This window comes from Opisthorchis viverrini (assembly GCF_000715545.1).
Source record: "Opisthorchis viverrini unplaced genomic scaffold opera_v5_241, whole genome shotgun sequence".
NCBI classification, from domain to species: domain Eukaryota; kingdom Metazoa; phylum Platyhelminthes; class Trematoda; order Opisthorchiida; family Opisthorchiidae; genus Opisthorchis; species Opisthorchis viverrini.
In genome coordinates, this window is record NW_008751893.1 from 610,640 (window position 1) to 626,926 (window position 16,287).

Below are 16,287 nucleotides of genomic sequence, written 5' to 3' on the forward strand. Positions count from 1 at the left end.
TGGCCTGTTCTCACAGCTCGAGATAGTTCCTTGGTTAAGGTGTAGCCGGCAAGGTCCGTGGTGCGAACCAAACCTGCGCATCTCGACTGACTCCTTCTAGAATTTGGAGGCCTGGTATTAGCTCAGCCCTCGTGCTTCTTTTAGTTAGCGTGATAGCTTGACACCGAAAGGGTGTTGCAGCTGAACGATTATCATTATATCTGGTGTCTGGTCAATGCACGAAAGCACTCACCAGCCCAACTGGTGCACAGTAAACTTCAAAACTGTTTCATCTATCTAAATTACACACCAATAAAAGCAGGTGTTCGAGAAACTAGAGAACCCTTCGAGATCTATTCTGGTTTCTTGCACAGCCTCTGATTCACGTATAGGCTGCCTAACTGATAGCTCAAAGTAAAACATTGTTTCACACAATTTACTTTGTACCAGTAGGTCAAAGTAGAGCATCTACTCTGCACGAGCTGGTGTGCTATTACGGAGTTTCAGGAACGGAATACAATCGCGCTCGGATGACTCGAAATCAATACCGCGAAAATTAGCGAAAAGCCCAGTTGATTGTGATTTTCGATATAAAAATGGGAAGTACATTTCGAACGACCAAAAAGAAATAATTCATCTCCACAGTAAATAGAGGTCTGGGACAGAGGCAATAAACTCGTTAGGAGAATTTGAATTACGAGTGCTCAGTTCAGATTTTCGGCGGATCGTCTCTTCAACTGATCGCATGGAGTCATGGCGACCGTGATGAGGCAAGCGACGAAGGTTTTGTTCTGTTTTGGACAGCGGAGTGGAGATTAGGCGCTGATCGCTTGGTATAGGCAAGTTGACTGAATTTGTCCTGGGTTGCCTGTTTGGCCCAGGAACTGGATCGGGGATGGTGAGTGGTTGTTCGGTTGACGTGTCTGGGTGAAGTCCACAAAGCAACTTACTGGTGAGATGTACCGTTGCTGCCATGACATTTGACGAAGGTTCAGAATGCAGCAAGCATTCGATCGCTCCAGTGCTATGCAATCCATCCATTATGGAGGATCGGGCTTTGACCCACAGTTGCTCATCCGTGGTTGTCCATGATAAACCCACTCGTTTACTGGAACTGGACTGTATCGGTGATAGGACCAGGTGCGACGGTTGTTTAGGGGTCCGAAAAGCTGAGGCATCCACCTGATGTGTGTCGTTCAGTGAGGAGTTAACTGCATCAGAATCAGATTTGGATCCAGTAACCTGGTCACTGATTGGATAGCATTGCAGGCGGTGTATTAGACCATTGACTTCTCCGAACTGAACCAAGCGCAGCAAGCTTAGTTGGGGACGTTCGGCAGATTTCTCGAAGTCCATGGGAGCAAATGAAGAAAGTCGTTCTCGCACACTAGTTGCATCCACAAAGAGTAGGTGTGGATTCGCTGAGACTAAATGGGGGAGGCTGAAATTCGGAGAACCGCACAACATTGCATATACACGAAACACATCAACGACAGAACAACGGACGTCTTTGTTGTCAGTAGAGCTCGGTGGATGACAGTGCTGAAGTAAACAGAGAACAGTACCAGTAAATATTTCCATCAGGCACAACTAGGAAGAGATGGGAAGACATACAGAGCGGGTATAACTAATGGCGAAATTGACCCGATTTGGATACGATATGATAGGTATGCTGAAAGACCATCAATACCGGCGAGATCAAACGACAGATTCATCGGAGCCACTTCTGATTCGGCAGATGTCCTGATTACCTTAAGGTTATGAATTAGAGCCTCGGAAATAGCCTTTCACACAAATGGATGATGGGTCGTCTGCCGATATTGATACTTCATACAGTAACACGATATAAAGGAAGATCACCAGACATTAAGTAATTCAAACCGTCCAGAGTAACCATAAAAAGGTATGCGAATGGCCTCGGTCATGGTTGATCATCACGTCTCTCTAGCAAATGGACTGGACGAGTGCAGTCTCACAACGATTACAATGCTGTCTACCAATGGTCGATCAATGGTAGAAAAAATACCTACTGATTCCTATCAAAGTACAAGGTTGTGCAAAAACCAGCACCTACGGGGGGTGACCTTACATAACTTAGCATGGACTGGTGCACAACTCGAATTCATATTAGTATGTCGTGTGTGGTTGCGGCTTTTGTCACACCAGTAGTAACCCGTAGTGACCCTGAGGAATTAACTGGAAAGTTTTCAGGAGTTCAAGCTGTACAGAAAGCTGAGTAGGCCTTGAAGAAACATTCTGAATATCCGTATTGCTTTTCACTTGGGTGTCACTTTGAGGAGGTAGTGACATGCCAAATTACTTCGATCCCGGTGGATTTCCTGGATGAACGAACATGATTGCGAATTCACAAGCCCTTCCAGACTGCCTATCAAGGCGCTAAAAAGTCAAGCAAATTGTCCGACGGGCATGGTAGAAATCGCCGAGCAGCAAGCGTTTCTGAACATCGAGTTTTTGTAAATTCCTTCATCGTCATCGTAAGGCCTGAAATAACTAAATGGAACTTGAGGGAAAGGGATAATGCGTACCAGGTCGAAGCGGAGACCCAGCAACAACGAAGTGACACATTCCAAATTGACAAAAACACATGTTAAGTATGCAGCTCCGTATAAAATCTCGCAACATATCATACAAAAAACAGCAAAGCGTAAACGAATGGACTTACCACAGCCTCGAGACAGGCAGACGCCAGCTCATGATCTGTTAGCAGACTTGTTAGCCTCGGCAGTCCCAGCCATCCAGGCATGGTTATCGCATGGGTACAAGTAGACGATAAGGGCGGTGAATTCAAGAGAAAAGTTGGCGCTGGAAGCGATCGGACTACACCTGCACGGACTAGGTGAATCAGACAGAGACGAGCGATCGTCACATCAACCTTGGCCAGTTGTGCAAGTTCTGGTAGACAGTGACAACCATCCAGATATGGCAGAATCCGACGACTGACAAAGTCAATTGGCTCCCACCTGAGCTTTATCGGTCCCAATTGCCCAGGTTCCCTCGGAGTCGGGGGCGCGACCAGGACAAATACATTTTCGTCGGCAACTTCCCATTCCGGTTGGGGGGACGTTTGTGAGGCGACCCAAGCAGCAGAAGATCGCCGCCTGATGAGCTCTGCCTCGTTCTCATACATGTGTAGTGCGACAGAATTTGATGTACTCAATGGGGTCAACTCCTCAGGCTCCAGTAGTAAACGGTTGCTTACGGAATCGGACTGTTCCGGACTCAGCTAATGTAACAGATTTATGAGGTGAATTAAAGAAGGGGCAACATGAACGTTAGTTGCAAGAAGTAAATTACAAATACGTGACTCGCTTTGGATGACAATTGAAATAGTTTTCAGCGCTTCTACAGATGGATAAGTACAAAGCAAATGGGACAAGTCAAGCGGATAAAATAATAAGACATATGGCACTATAGTTAGACAGAAAATATACACGATAATCAGATGACAGAAATTTACTGGGGCTAGTCAAGGGCACTTGCCCGATTTGGGGCGATCCAACGTGAGTCAAACGTTTGCGCACACAGACCAAGTTTGCATAGCTGGATGGAAGTAACGTCGGTTGCCGATAATGAGCGGTATATGACAGGTGTAGAACGGCGATCTGAGAGGTGGCGAAACGGTGAGAACGCTTGATGTTCATCCAGGGCCTGAGTGAACTAAGTGAGGTAGGATTCTGGTGGCCAGCCGTTTCACTCAAGTTCCATCTAGAGAAGGATCGCGGTGTTCATGAACATGTTCGAGCAGACGACTAGCTCACTTCCCAGTATAAATCGTTTCGCGGTAACACAGAGGAAATCACCGGATGTCGGCAACTTCTGCTCTCGTTGTTGAACGACAAATGACCTCGAAATAAGACTTCAGTGGTGTTACAAGTACCTGATATAACTTTGGCCAAACAGCAGCTAGTTGAAAATAAATAAATAATTTGAGAATAATTGAAAGCCAGGCGAAAGCATGGTGTTTGTTTCCTGGTTGATATTTCTTCCGTGAGCTTTTCCTCCCTTTCAGTAGCAAATCTATGAGGACAACCGTCCCGACTGAACATGCCGGTTGGCCAAAGAGGTGATGAAAACGAATTCGCTTGATATTCGGTCTTTTAACGCTCTTCTCTGGACTACTTGATACTTCACAGAAGCGTTAAGAAGCAGAAGGTAATTAAAAATAAGCCAGACGCTAGAATACCATAAACAGCAGGCAGTATTGACAGAGGGTAAATGGAAGAGTGCCATTGACACAACTATTTCTTTCGATGCTTCCAGTCAAGAATAAGAAAAATAACACCAAGCTGACGCTAAAATATGCTCTGCACAGGTAGAGACTTTTCGTTGTCTCCTTTGCAACTCCATTTTTGACATAGCGAACTACTCAGAAGGTTTCTGAAAACTCTAGACACATCATGAAGAGGGAGATTCAGCTGGACCTCCCATTAAAACCAAATTAGTTTGGAAATGAGTGTTTTTCGTATTCCCATCCTCTTTGCGCATCATTGGGAGGAGCATACCACATATGGTGCTGAAGATGTTACGTATTCGAACACGCCCTGGTTCAATCTTCAAATTACAAGGGTGATCCCAAGCCTAATCATTGGGGCTAGAATAAGCTTACTTTGGTTATACCTGTGTTTATGGGGGAAAGTAGCCCTTGGCATAGCACACTACTGGTAGGAAAAAGGACTCAATCAAATGGAATTAGAAAGCATCGATTGGAGACCTGATGCAAAAAAACGCAAATTCATCAGTGGAACGAACGAGACATATTGTGTGAAAACATTCGGAGGATGCGTCGGCCACACAGGCTCTGTTGAGCAACAATTATTCACCACAAACTACTCACGGAACGTAAGTAGCACAAACCAATGCGCGGTAATCAGGCCATGAGACCGCTCAGCCCTCGCATTAAATGCCACTCAAACAACGTTAGCGTTGCATGCTAGCCTTTGAGCGCAAACTGCGGAGGTCCCCTAGATTCAAATACTACTTAAGAGCTTCACATCTATGAAAACATTAATCAGGAGCCTATGTCCGACTATGATTCAGTTTGAGCTTGTTGTTATTGGATGTTGGAACCTTCAACATCATGAACACTTTACATAAGACCTACCATCGTCTATTCACTTGGATTCTCTGACAGTTAATTTTTAGAAATCATTCTGAAGTATTTTTGGGTGAGCAAACTCGGGCTCACCTTTAAAAAGCAAACAACATTGGAAAAAAGGAACGTTCGCTCGGGAGAAAGCATATGAACTAAATCTTAGCCAATCTACGTACGGAACGCTAATTCGTGACATCATTGGCAGACAATCCAGATGGCTGTCATCGCATGAGCATCCGGTAGACCATTCAAATACGACTTCGCTTACTACATTGGACAATGCCCAGTCAAGCCCATTTATTGCTAACAGACTTTCGCTATTATTAAAATACGCCCGTTTGAAAACCATGCTTCCCGTTGCCAGTGTCGGTTTGTTTGGTATATATGATAGATCTCCACAAGAAATTGTACTTTGCCGCATTAGTATGGAGGTTCAAAAAACCTTATCAAATAAGTGACGTGTACACAATACCACTAAGATCCATGTGGGAAAAGTTAAAAAAGACTTTCGGTCGCGGAATGAACTGTGTGAACGCTATCCTGAATTGTACAAAATTCACACATTTTTTCCTGAAGTGTGTCCATCATCATAATCGACGGAGAAAGTCTTCAGAGTAGCCAAAAAGGTTCTGGCTTGAAAAACTCCATATTTTTGTAATCTGATCTTACTGATTGTCGGTATGTTATTCAGCCGATGGTGTCCATCCAACATATGCAGCTACCCCCATGTTAAAAGAAAATGGTATTTAGACTATAGTCGGTAGCACGTTTAATCGTGTCTGATGGAAACGCTGTTGGTTACGCCACAGAGGAATGGCCTCTCATTGGAGTCTTGGCGCATAACATTCCGTCTATGTGTTTTACCTTAACCGTTCTGGTTTAATAGTAGCCCGATGGGATCTAGGAAATTTCAGTTGAGACTTCGTCATCCGAGCCGGAACGCCGAGAAGCACTGCACAGATGTTTCATCCAGCAGGGTGCGTTTCACGAAACTCCAAGGTTCCGAACCCGGGATCTCCGCACTAGTAACACGGGATAGAATGACACGTAACCGGGCGGCTGGTCATCAGCACTTAACCGATACAGCGCCACTCCTTTAAGCACGTAATCTGCTTCTCGAGTGACAACTTCTCAGATGGGAATTCCAATCATCGTGTGAATTATTCTTCGTTTTGGTGCGTTTACGCAATACATGTGAAATAAGGTGAGGGTCACAGGATACTCAGCTGGATTCAGCTGAATCCTCGTTTGTGATTTTCCGCTTCAATTGAATGTGTTGAATAAAATGTGTGTTGAATTGAATGTGTTTCAGTCGCTATGATAATCGAGATATCACGATACATTGTCTGGATGTAACACACTGCTCACTAGATCACCGAGTTATCATCCAAGATGCTAAATCGGAAAGTGTTTGACACTCCATTTTCACATTGTCTTGAGTCGCATAGTTAACTAGGCGGACAAAATGTGAGGAATATTCCTGTGTGCAAATCCGAGTAGTTATCATTTCCATAATTCTGAAGAACAAGTCGACAAAATGTATGACATGAGTGACAAGTGTGCATCATAACACGAATGTCAAAAAGCGGTGCGCTTTCTGTGAGAATATTTTGAGACAGAGGATGCAGCACAATCAGGGTGACATTAGACTGTCAAGTTCGGAGGTGATTGACCCAATCCGTGATGCGATTCTGGCAGATCGTCCAAAGTAAGCGAAAAATAGTGACAGAGGAATCTGAGGTATTAAGGAGATGTGTTGGGTTCATAATACATGAATAGCTCGGTATGCAAAAGCTGTCAGACAAGTGGGTTTACAAATGCTTGAACACCTAGAAGAAAAATCGACTGAACACCTTCAATTCATTTTTAGCGATGCTTCTTGGGACCATTACTCACTGTTGACAAAACACGGTTAAACTACTTTGGTCTTGAGACTAAACAACAGTCAATACATTAGGGTTTTTTAGGTCAGAGAGATTCAACACCCAAAAGTCAACAGGAAAGACTACGGTTCAAGTGTTTTCGGATCAGAAAGATGTTTTAACGACTATCTTCTAAAGGATTGAACTGTCAATACAAGACAATGCAGTAACTTGCTGTACTAGCTAAAATATGCACTGACAAAAAACGGGGAAGTCGTGGAAAGAGGTTCTCTTTCATCAGAACAAAGCGCCTTTCCACAAAGCTCACAAAACCAATAGGACTGATTGCTCATACAGTCTGACATACTCAGCCAACTGTACTTCCATTCACTAGTTTCTGCTTACAAAGCCTGAAAAGCGCTCGAAAAGCTGATGCAGTGCTGATTAAAGCAGCAGAGACGTATTTCAGCGACCACATGTCCGAATTTTTTCGAAAGAAAAATACGTAAAAATGTGCCATGTGAACATGCGGAATAACCTATAAGTCCAATGATATTATATCATTTTCTTTTAAGCTATGCCAGGGACTGTTCCGTCCACAGATTGTATGGAGCAACGGAAAACTATAGACGACGGAAATTATGGTAGTAAAAAGCACACACAGTTTACTATTTCTGCTTACAAACTATGGTAGTAAAAAGCACACACAGTTTACTGGGGACTCAAAAACTGCGGATGGTGTGAGCGAAAAGTACGCCATGCTAAAGGCGTTTTTCCAAGTAAAAAAACAAGGATGACGAGAGATTGCTTTTTGTCTTCGAGGAGTAACGGTGCTAATACTGATAATTTAATTAAGATTTTAAAACGTGCACTCACCCTCAGGTAAAGAGATCCACAATTTTCAATGTCCAAAACACACGTGCCATCTGAATGCAGCTGCTGGAAAATCGAGTCTAAACAAGGAAGCTCGACATCTTCTCCACAATTCCGTTCCATTCGACCGGAGAGGAATGCACATTCTTGTTCGACGGCGTAAAAATAGCGATTTATTTTCAAAGCAAGTGCCTCATACGCCGCTTGGATAGGCAAACGCAGACCACCAGCACTCTCCGAAGTCCAGAACCGCCAACGAGTAACGTCATCCACATTGCTACATGGTTTGGGCTTAAGAACCAGACATATGTTGAACTGTAACGTATTACGCTGATACTGGTCCCCCTCGATACGCTGCGGACAACCTATCACATAGTGTTGAAAAGCCTCCACTGTTATAAGGCGGAAAGCCAGTTCAGCACGCGGGAGTACAGCATTACTGATTTCTCGAAACTGCGCCTAAAACGAGGAAGAACAGTTTAAAGTCCTCAAGCAACCCAATCTGCTACATACAGTTTGACCAGCAAAGTTTCCTCGCTGTCCGGCCAGCGTAAATTGATCCATTGCGGATAATGAACAAACATTAGGTCAATAGAATGGTAGTAGGCCTTGAAGGTTCATCGTATTTATCCTCGCGATATTGCCAATGATTCTAGCTAGAAACGTAATAATAAATGGTAATCCTTCAGCTGTAACACCCTTTTGGTGCCTAGCTGCCAAGCTACCCAAAGGAAGCACGAGGGCTGGGAGGCTGCCCAAAACCAGACAGGGAAAGTCGAGAGGCAGAGGTCGGGTTCAAACTACGGACCTTCTGGTCCGTAGGCCAATTAGGACATTGAGCTAAAATCGTAGCATTGGCCGGATCTGGTGAGATAATTGGCTTAAAGATTCTGAAGCGAACAGGTTGGTTTTAGGGGATAAGCTACTCATCCTTTGTGGTCTACGTTAGTTGCTACACGTAATTAACATTCTAGAAGACCGTCTGCCTCGCAGAACACCTTTTGCCCAGCCGTGTTGAGTGGATGCGACCGAGCGGCGAACACTCCATGACTTGGCAATGAAATATGAAAGCACTAACCCATCGGCTCAGTCGGATTCACAGCTGCCGTCTCCCTGGATTGGGGCCACGGGACTCAGCTTATCAACAAACAACGGCGCTAGGATACGTGGCTCAGTTACTAGGTCAGTGACGCTTCTCATCAAAGCTATGGCTTTCGATGCGCAGCTGCCAAATTTTACGCTACCTCAGAGCAAAATACAATACGAACCAGTTGATTATGCCATCGCCTCCAATGCTTGGCTATATTTCCCATTTCCGGTAACTGAAGGTGTGAAAATTGGAACATTTGTAACTTTGGTACATGTTACATAACTGACATACTGAACTGAACTGAACGGGGAAATGTAGTCACACATAAGGACAGAGAACCTAAAAGTTAGTGCAATTCAGTAGTGAAAAGTGAGTGAAAAGCATCCATGATGAAAAATCAGAATACGCTGCGCATCTGCTCGAGGCTGCTGTAATACAACTCTTGGAAAGTGAAAGTAACTTTTCGTCGCATTAAGAATGGCAACGTTGCGATCCTGAAACTGTTTGTGTAGCTGTTGTCCATGGGGTGCAGGAAACTATCAAACAAGGTGAAGTAACTTGGCGAAATAACCTAGAAAGTAAACTAAAACGAAGTACAGCACCTAATCCATCAGATTAATCAAAAGTACTCAGGGCCGGTTAGTGACGGAATAGTTGGGCTCCGTTTTGTGCATTCCCAATAGCCTAGTTCTCCCAATTTCTCTTGCAAAATGCAAGACAGAATGAACAGAATCTGGGCAGTTAATCAAGCATCAGCTGGACGCCATATGATTTTGAATGAATTTGCTAGTTTGGTGGGAGACCATTTGAGCTGTAGGGTCCGGAATTGAATTCTCGTTAATCAGATCCTGAAAACCGAGGCTGATAGTAAAACGTATCTGACTTGTTATGTGGTATATATTCGAACCAGCAGTGAGATTTATCAAATAAGACAGGAGACGGATCTCCCATTATGAAACGAAACAAGATAAAACCCGAGTGAAAAATAAACTATAGTTCTTTTACGGGGCGCAGAGAAGCATACGCCGGAAAATGGAACAGTTTCTTGTACAATGATATCCAATTACCAGAGTTCTGCAAGGATCGCCTTCTTAGGCTCGTTCACGGATTTTATTGGCTTTCTCTAAGGATTTGCCCAACGAACTGACATCTTCCTCAGTATTTTGGTGTTAGTGTATGGATAAGCTACGAAGCATCTTCGCCAGCATGTGTTGAGGTTCTCGGCCCATTCACCCCATCCATCGTACTCGTCAAAGAAGCAAAGGACACCTGATAGCGTGAGAAAATCTGAAAGGTCGATGAAAACTCACGTTATTTTGTGTGGTCCACTTGGATATATGAATGTTATACACCCGCGCGCGAAAGTGTCAAGAAACGCTTGTATGTGTCTGACTGTCATACCGCCCGAAGGAAGGGCGTTAGCCCTGCATCACGTTTGATTGCCACAGCTTGAATGTGCCCACCACTATCTACGTTGATGATAGCTTATTCATCTGATATGCCTTGTCACACTATTCGTTATACTGAAGTTGACGAAGTCCCTTTATCACTAGGTCGGAACTAACGATTCTGACGGTGAAGACCCCACCGAGACCATTCAACTAATATTATATGCATAGCACTAATGACTGATAGGGGTTACCGTACCAGCCACAGTGCTTCAGAAAATTGGACGGAATCGGAGGGTATTTTTATCAAAAAGACTAAACCAAGCAGCTCTGGGAAAAACAGTTTTCTGTGGTGGCGCTTTAAGGAGTGGTTATGTTTTAGTCGAGTGGTTTAAGAAGTCAGAGTTGGTGAAAAGTGCCCAACTATTGAGCTAAACAGGACCGATACTTTGTAATTTGCAGCACTGTCTGGAGTGAAAATACATCCTAACTCTTTCGTGGCATTTCACGTACATTAACTGATGAGAGTACCTGCTGATCACGGGGACCTTCTGTTGTGGCATCCACGCAGTGACCGATTTTCTTAGTCCACTGCACTCTAAGTGAAAAAGCTAGTTTTACGTGCCACTGTACTGAATCCGTATCTATCAGACAGGCAAACACTGAAGCATAGACTGTAGGTAGCCCACACGCATCAGCTGGAGGATCAGACGCCGGTAGCAAAAAAAACAGTATCACGGGAGTTGCAATCAAAGCTTTTAATGGAGGAAGAGTGTGAACAATGGATGCAGTTGTTATTACAGTTTTAACTGTAAATCAAAACCGCTCAACCACGCAACCCCTTCGGTGCATAGTTGTCAAGCGAACCAAAAGGAAACCAAAGGACCAAAAAACTGGCTCAGTTTAACCATTCAGCAGCAGCAGCAGCAGCATCGGACAGTAATATCATTGGTGACCCTGATACCTCACTGTCTTACGACCACAGTTTGTCTGATTATATTTAAAGACTCAGAATGAAAGAAAAAAGGTTGAGGGAGGGGACCCTGTGCTAGCCTTTCGCAAGCATTCTGAGGTGCCTATAGATCCAATTACTCATTCAGGTAACCCGAAAAATACTGACGGCACTAATGCCACTGACATCGATCAGCCACCATTTCTTGCCGTTTCTCCAGCCAAGCGCAGGAGGGGTCACGGAGACCCCATCCTGGAAGGCGTACTGCGCCATCCACACCCATCAACACACTCTTCGTAATCTCCTTCACACCCTTCCGCCAAGTCATACGTTGTCCACTTCGTGGTTTCCGCCCTTCTGAAGGAAGCACAGGGAACAACACTCATCTCGGTCGACAGTGTTTCGGCATGCGTACCAAACGTCCGAGCCACCGCAATTGATGATGCTGGACGATCTGCGCGACTGACTGGTTTGCTGCACAACCAAATACGTTTTCTACTGAACTCGTTACCATTTCGTTGATGCATCCGAATCCAATAAGGTTTCTGAAGCATCGGTGGTTAAAAACCTAGAGACGCTTCAAATCAGATGACCACGGAGGATATGCCTAACAACCACACTACAGTACAGTGATTACTTTAGCCAGGCACGCGCCACCCTTAAGACCCACTGGTATTTCTTTTTCACGCCACAAACGACACAAATTAGCAAATTAGCAGACGTGATTTGGGCACCAACTTCATCAGATACACACCAGAGCTAATATGACTACCGATGTAAGTATAAATCTTCACAAACTTCTGTGGTTCTCCTTGGATTGCAATGGATATGTTCAGAAAGTGTACGTTTTGAAGCAAGGCGCGTGGTAAAAGATGGCATGATGGTGTTCCGTTTATTTAACGGATCTTGCCTCCATCTTCGAAGATGAAAACGATGTAGTCTGCGTACTCCAGATTGACAAGGTTCTCACCAGCAACGATTTGAACACCGGGGTTTTGAAGAGCTTAAAGGGTTCGCCTCATTATTTCATCAGGGACGAAGTTGAACAAAAATGGAGAGAATGGACATCCTTGTCTGACACCGTTTTTTGTGGGGAAGCTTTTGGAGAGCTCATCATACACTCTCACCCTCCCAGAAGTATGTGAATATAGGGATCGGATTGTGTTTACAAACTTCTGGGGCATATCCTGTTGAACAAGTGTAGTTAACAGCACTGATCGGTCGACAGAATCGAACGCACCCTTGAGGTCAAACAAATACCAAGATTCTGGGTCGTCCGTAGGTGTGGCCGTAGTGTGGTCGACGCAGCTTGATGCTCACGGGTCAATGATTCGCGATCCGCCGTAAGATGGTGAAGAAACAGTGACACCAAAAGCCTTGTTATAAAGGGAGGCAAACTAGGACCTCTGCGGTTACTGCATTCAATGCATGTTCTTCTGAAAATGGGGACTATTATCGATTCACCCCAGTTGTCTGGGACTGCTTCTTTCTCCCAGATAGATCCAAATGGGCTAGAAAAGCACTGGCTGGGAAAGCCACTGCCATCCTTGAACAGAGCATGTGGAAGGTCGTCAGAACCAGCAGTAAAATGAAGCATGAATGGAGATATATACTTGGACAATTCTGAGGCTGAGGTTCACTCCATGTTAAAGGCCAGAAATCTGGATTGGAGGTAGCAGGTGGCCGATTGAATAGTTGTTCGAAGCATTGTGTTCAGCGGTCCAAACGTTCCTCTTTGCTGGATGACAGAGCCATTCTGGTTCCTGATAGCTTCGATGGTAAGAGGCCTCCGAGAACCAGTCAAACGAATCAAGTGCAACAGCCCGCGGACGTTCCCAGCGTTTTTGCACCTTCCATTTCTTCGGCATTTCGGATCCACCAACCTTGATGGTCTGCATGGACACTTAGTTTTATCTGTCGTCGGACGGTGCGTTGGGTTGAGTTGTGGCTGAGGTCCGGGGGAATATGTCGCCCGACATCCGGAAAGGCTACTCTTCTATCGGAGATCCAATCTTTGGATGAGGTCGGCTGGGTTGAACCACAAACGGAAGTTTCGACTCTGAGTTGCACCGTGGATATTTGTTCCTAGCGGCCGTTGATATCCAACAAGCGATCATCCAACACACGTTCCAGCAGCCGTTTCGGAAACTTTCGTTTGATTTCTGTGTCCACAAGATTCTCGATGGCTGAGCAAGGTGTGCGAGTTTTGTGTAGACCCGAAAAGCGCAATGAAAAAGAGCAGCGCACAAGTGCATGGTCAAAGTCGACGTTGCTATCCCAGAAGGAGAGATAGACAGTGATCGGCCCTCGTCATTTGTAATTGAAGGCGATGTGGATTCGGGACTGATTCGCCCGAGATTTCCGGAAATTGGTACTGCATAGGGCAAGTATGTGATAAGCAAACATCTGGAGTGCGTCTCGTATCCAATCCAAGACGGCCACCCAACTGAGACTCAGAAGCGCCTAGTCTACCTACCTAATAGTTCATGTCACCGCCAAACACAACGGTATTAGAGCTTTTAGCCCGTTGTAAATAAGCACTCATAGCGTCAGTGCCAAAGACTCATATGCAGCAAATAAGCCGAGCCGGCTGGTGATAACACGCGACGGCCAAACTGGTACGACAGTATTTTTATTTGCAAGGATAATAGCTTTACGTGAGCTCAGATACTACCAGGGCAACCTAAAATAGACGGGAGGATGATTAGAGTCGCCAGTAAAAGCTTTTGGCTCAAAGACTGACCGTAAGTTAATGGTGTTTGGCGGGAAATGCAATTGCACTACCATTTCTATACAAGTCACCACACATGTTTCATCCCCCAACCTGGAGGGTCGGGAGACTGTGTCCGTCATCCGTCTAACCGTTGACCAACCTAGTATGAAAGACTATGAATTTCTCACCAACACCACTTGGTGGGTTACGAAGGCACACAAACCGTCACAACACGGTGAGTCTCTGTCTCTTTGTGATGGTACTTCACCTCACTTCATCAATATTGTTATTTGCAATATTCAATTTCGGGGTAAAGGCGGTACAAGTGTTCCCGGTACCACTTAGTCTATTATTGGAGGATGCGTCGCTTGCCTTAGAGATCCCCCAATACATGTCACTAAAATGTCCGGAAAGAAGCGAATATCTACGGATAGCTAATCTAGCAGTGATGCTTCTGCTTGGTGGCTTTGCATAATTTCCACGTGGCATATGCATACAAGACAGTCTCTGTCACCAGAGGATAGACGAAGCACCTGGTACCTACGTTCTAGGCTCATTTCTCTGGCGGACAGCGTACGCGTTGGTCGGGTGATCATCCGACTGGCTATCGCCAGATAAATTGAGAGTTAAAGTACTGCTTCCTCCTCCACAGATGAAATGCTTAGAATGCATGGAGCCATAGTGTTCGCACAGATGGTAAATAGATTATTAAGCGGAAATGCATAAAAACAAAAAACGTTAACGTACCGGAGAAACATAATTTGGAGGGTACTGATGAGCTATCACCGTTCCTCGTACATTTTCAAACGTGGAAAAGAAGATGGCTGATAACTCGGTTGTCCGTATTCCCACCTGAATTGAAGGGACAGAAAACGAAGCACTGAGGAAAACCAAACCATTTCTGTATCAAAGAAATGACATTCTGCTATGTCGCCGCTTCAAATTAAGCATGATTAGGAAGTCTGTAAAGCAAGAACTCGAATGAGGGGAAACATATGGATAAATTATGCTCGCAAAAAGAGGGAGAGATATGGCTTCTTGCGTGCTCCAGAGCTGTGATCAATAGCTGCTCCAGTGAATAGGAACTTCGATGAATGGAGCAATCACAGGTAGAAGGTGCGAACTCGAAAGTAACAGCAACATAAAAATACTATGGATACCTGTCTGATAAATGATTGTCAAAAAACTACGAGTCCACGGAAGTGTTGGGAAGGTTTCGGGCCAATATGTTATAAAACCGTCTCTTCCAAACAAGAGTATTTGGCTCCGTTCCCCAAGTGTCCAATCCACGAATGCAGGTTTCGTAAGGAAGTGCGTACACATATGCGTTTGGCACACACGTCACTACATGTACAGCGACCGGTGTCAAGGTCTGTGGAAGACTATCTTACGGACCTGCGCGCATTTTTCGTACAGTTCAATAGGACTGCCTTATTCACTAAGGGGTTTCCAGTTTACTAGACGAACCATGGTGTGAACTTCAAGCGAGACGTCGCAGTTGAAGCGTGCAGCAATATGGTTCGTAGTCGAGATTTTCAAGTGCGACTGAACAGTTAACTAAAGTACTCATCATGACGTGCTGTCCCGTTGCAGTCGACTAAAGTACTCACGCGAAACCCGCGAGCCACAATATGGTTTGATTCCCCTTGAGAAGACCAGCGGTCCAAACAGAAGACGCGCGAAGCGACCGGACGAGTTTGCGATCGATCCGAAGTAGGTGTAGGATATCTTCTTGAGTGTTGTGAACGGACGGTGAAAACACCACCGGTTGAGAGCTGAAAAACTGCTCAGCCGTGCACAACTTTCACAGCGTTCGCAAGTAGCGAAGTTGTCAAGAATATGGTAAGTTGAGTTGTCCGATTGGCCTGTACGAGCCCAGACCAGAATACCACGTCTTGAAACACGGTTGGTATCATTCTTCCGCTATTTGCAAACCTAACTACTGGGACTGACGGAGTTATACCGTTTACTGAAGACGCCGTAGCATTAAGAGAGCAGTAGCCATGGGACGCGTTCATATTCATGAGGTTTTGCACGAATTTGGACGCGAGAGATGTCCATATTATCAACTGACTTGTCCTAGGGCAGATTCCACGTTTTGCATAATCGAAGGCCATTTATCATCATCATCATCATCACTGTCAGCTGACGCGAGAGCCATATTATCAACTGACTTGTCCTAGGGCAGATTCCACGTTTTGCATAATCGAAGGCCATTTATCATCATCATCATCATCCATCACAGCTGTAAGAACCGCGTACTCGTCGTACAGTGGTTGTAGCTGCCACAGTTTCGTTCACCGATGATTGGGGGGGG

The 16,287-nt window shown here is 45.0% G+C and overlaps 1 protein-coding gene across 1 annotated transcript in view; it reads right to left on the bottom strand.

The window, feature by feature from the left end:
* Positions 1-545: 545 nt before the first annotated feature.
* T265_08788 (hypothetical protein) overlaps positions 546-16,287 on the bottom strand; it is a gene marked incomplete at both ends in the record, with an annotated part of 26,225 nt that continues 10,483 nt past the window's right edge. Inside the window, 4 exons of the mRNA XM_009174688.1 lie at positions 546-1,521; positions 2,663-3,223; positions 7,831-8,286; positions 14,718-14,822. Of these exons, the coding sequence (XP_009172952.1) occupies positions 613-1,521; positions 2,663-3,223; positions 7,831-8,286; positions 14,718-14,822 (2,031 nt within the window). The remainder of the gene's footprint in view (positions 1,522-2,662; positions 3,224-7,830; positions 8,287-14,717; positions 14,823-16,287) is intronic.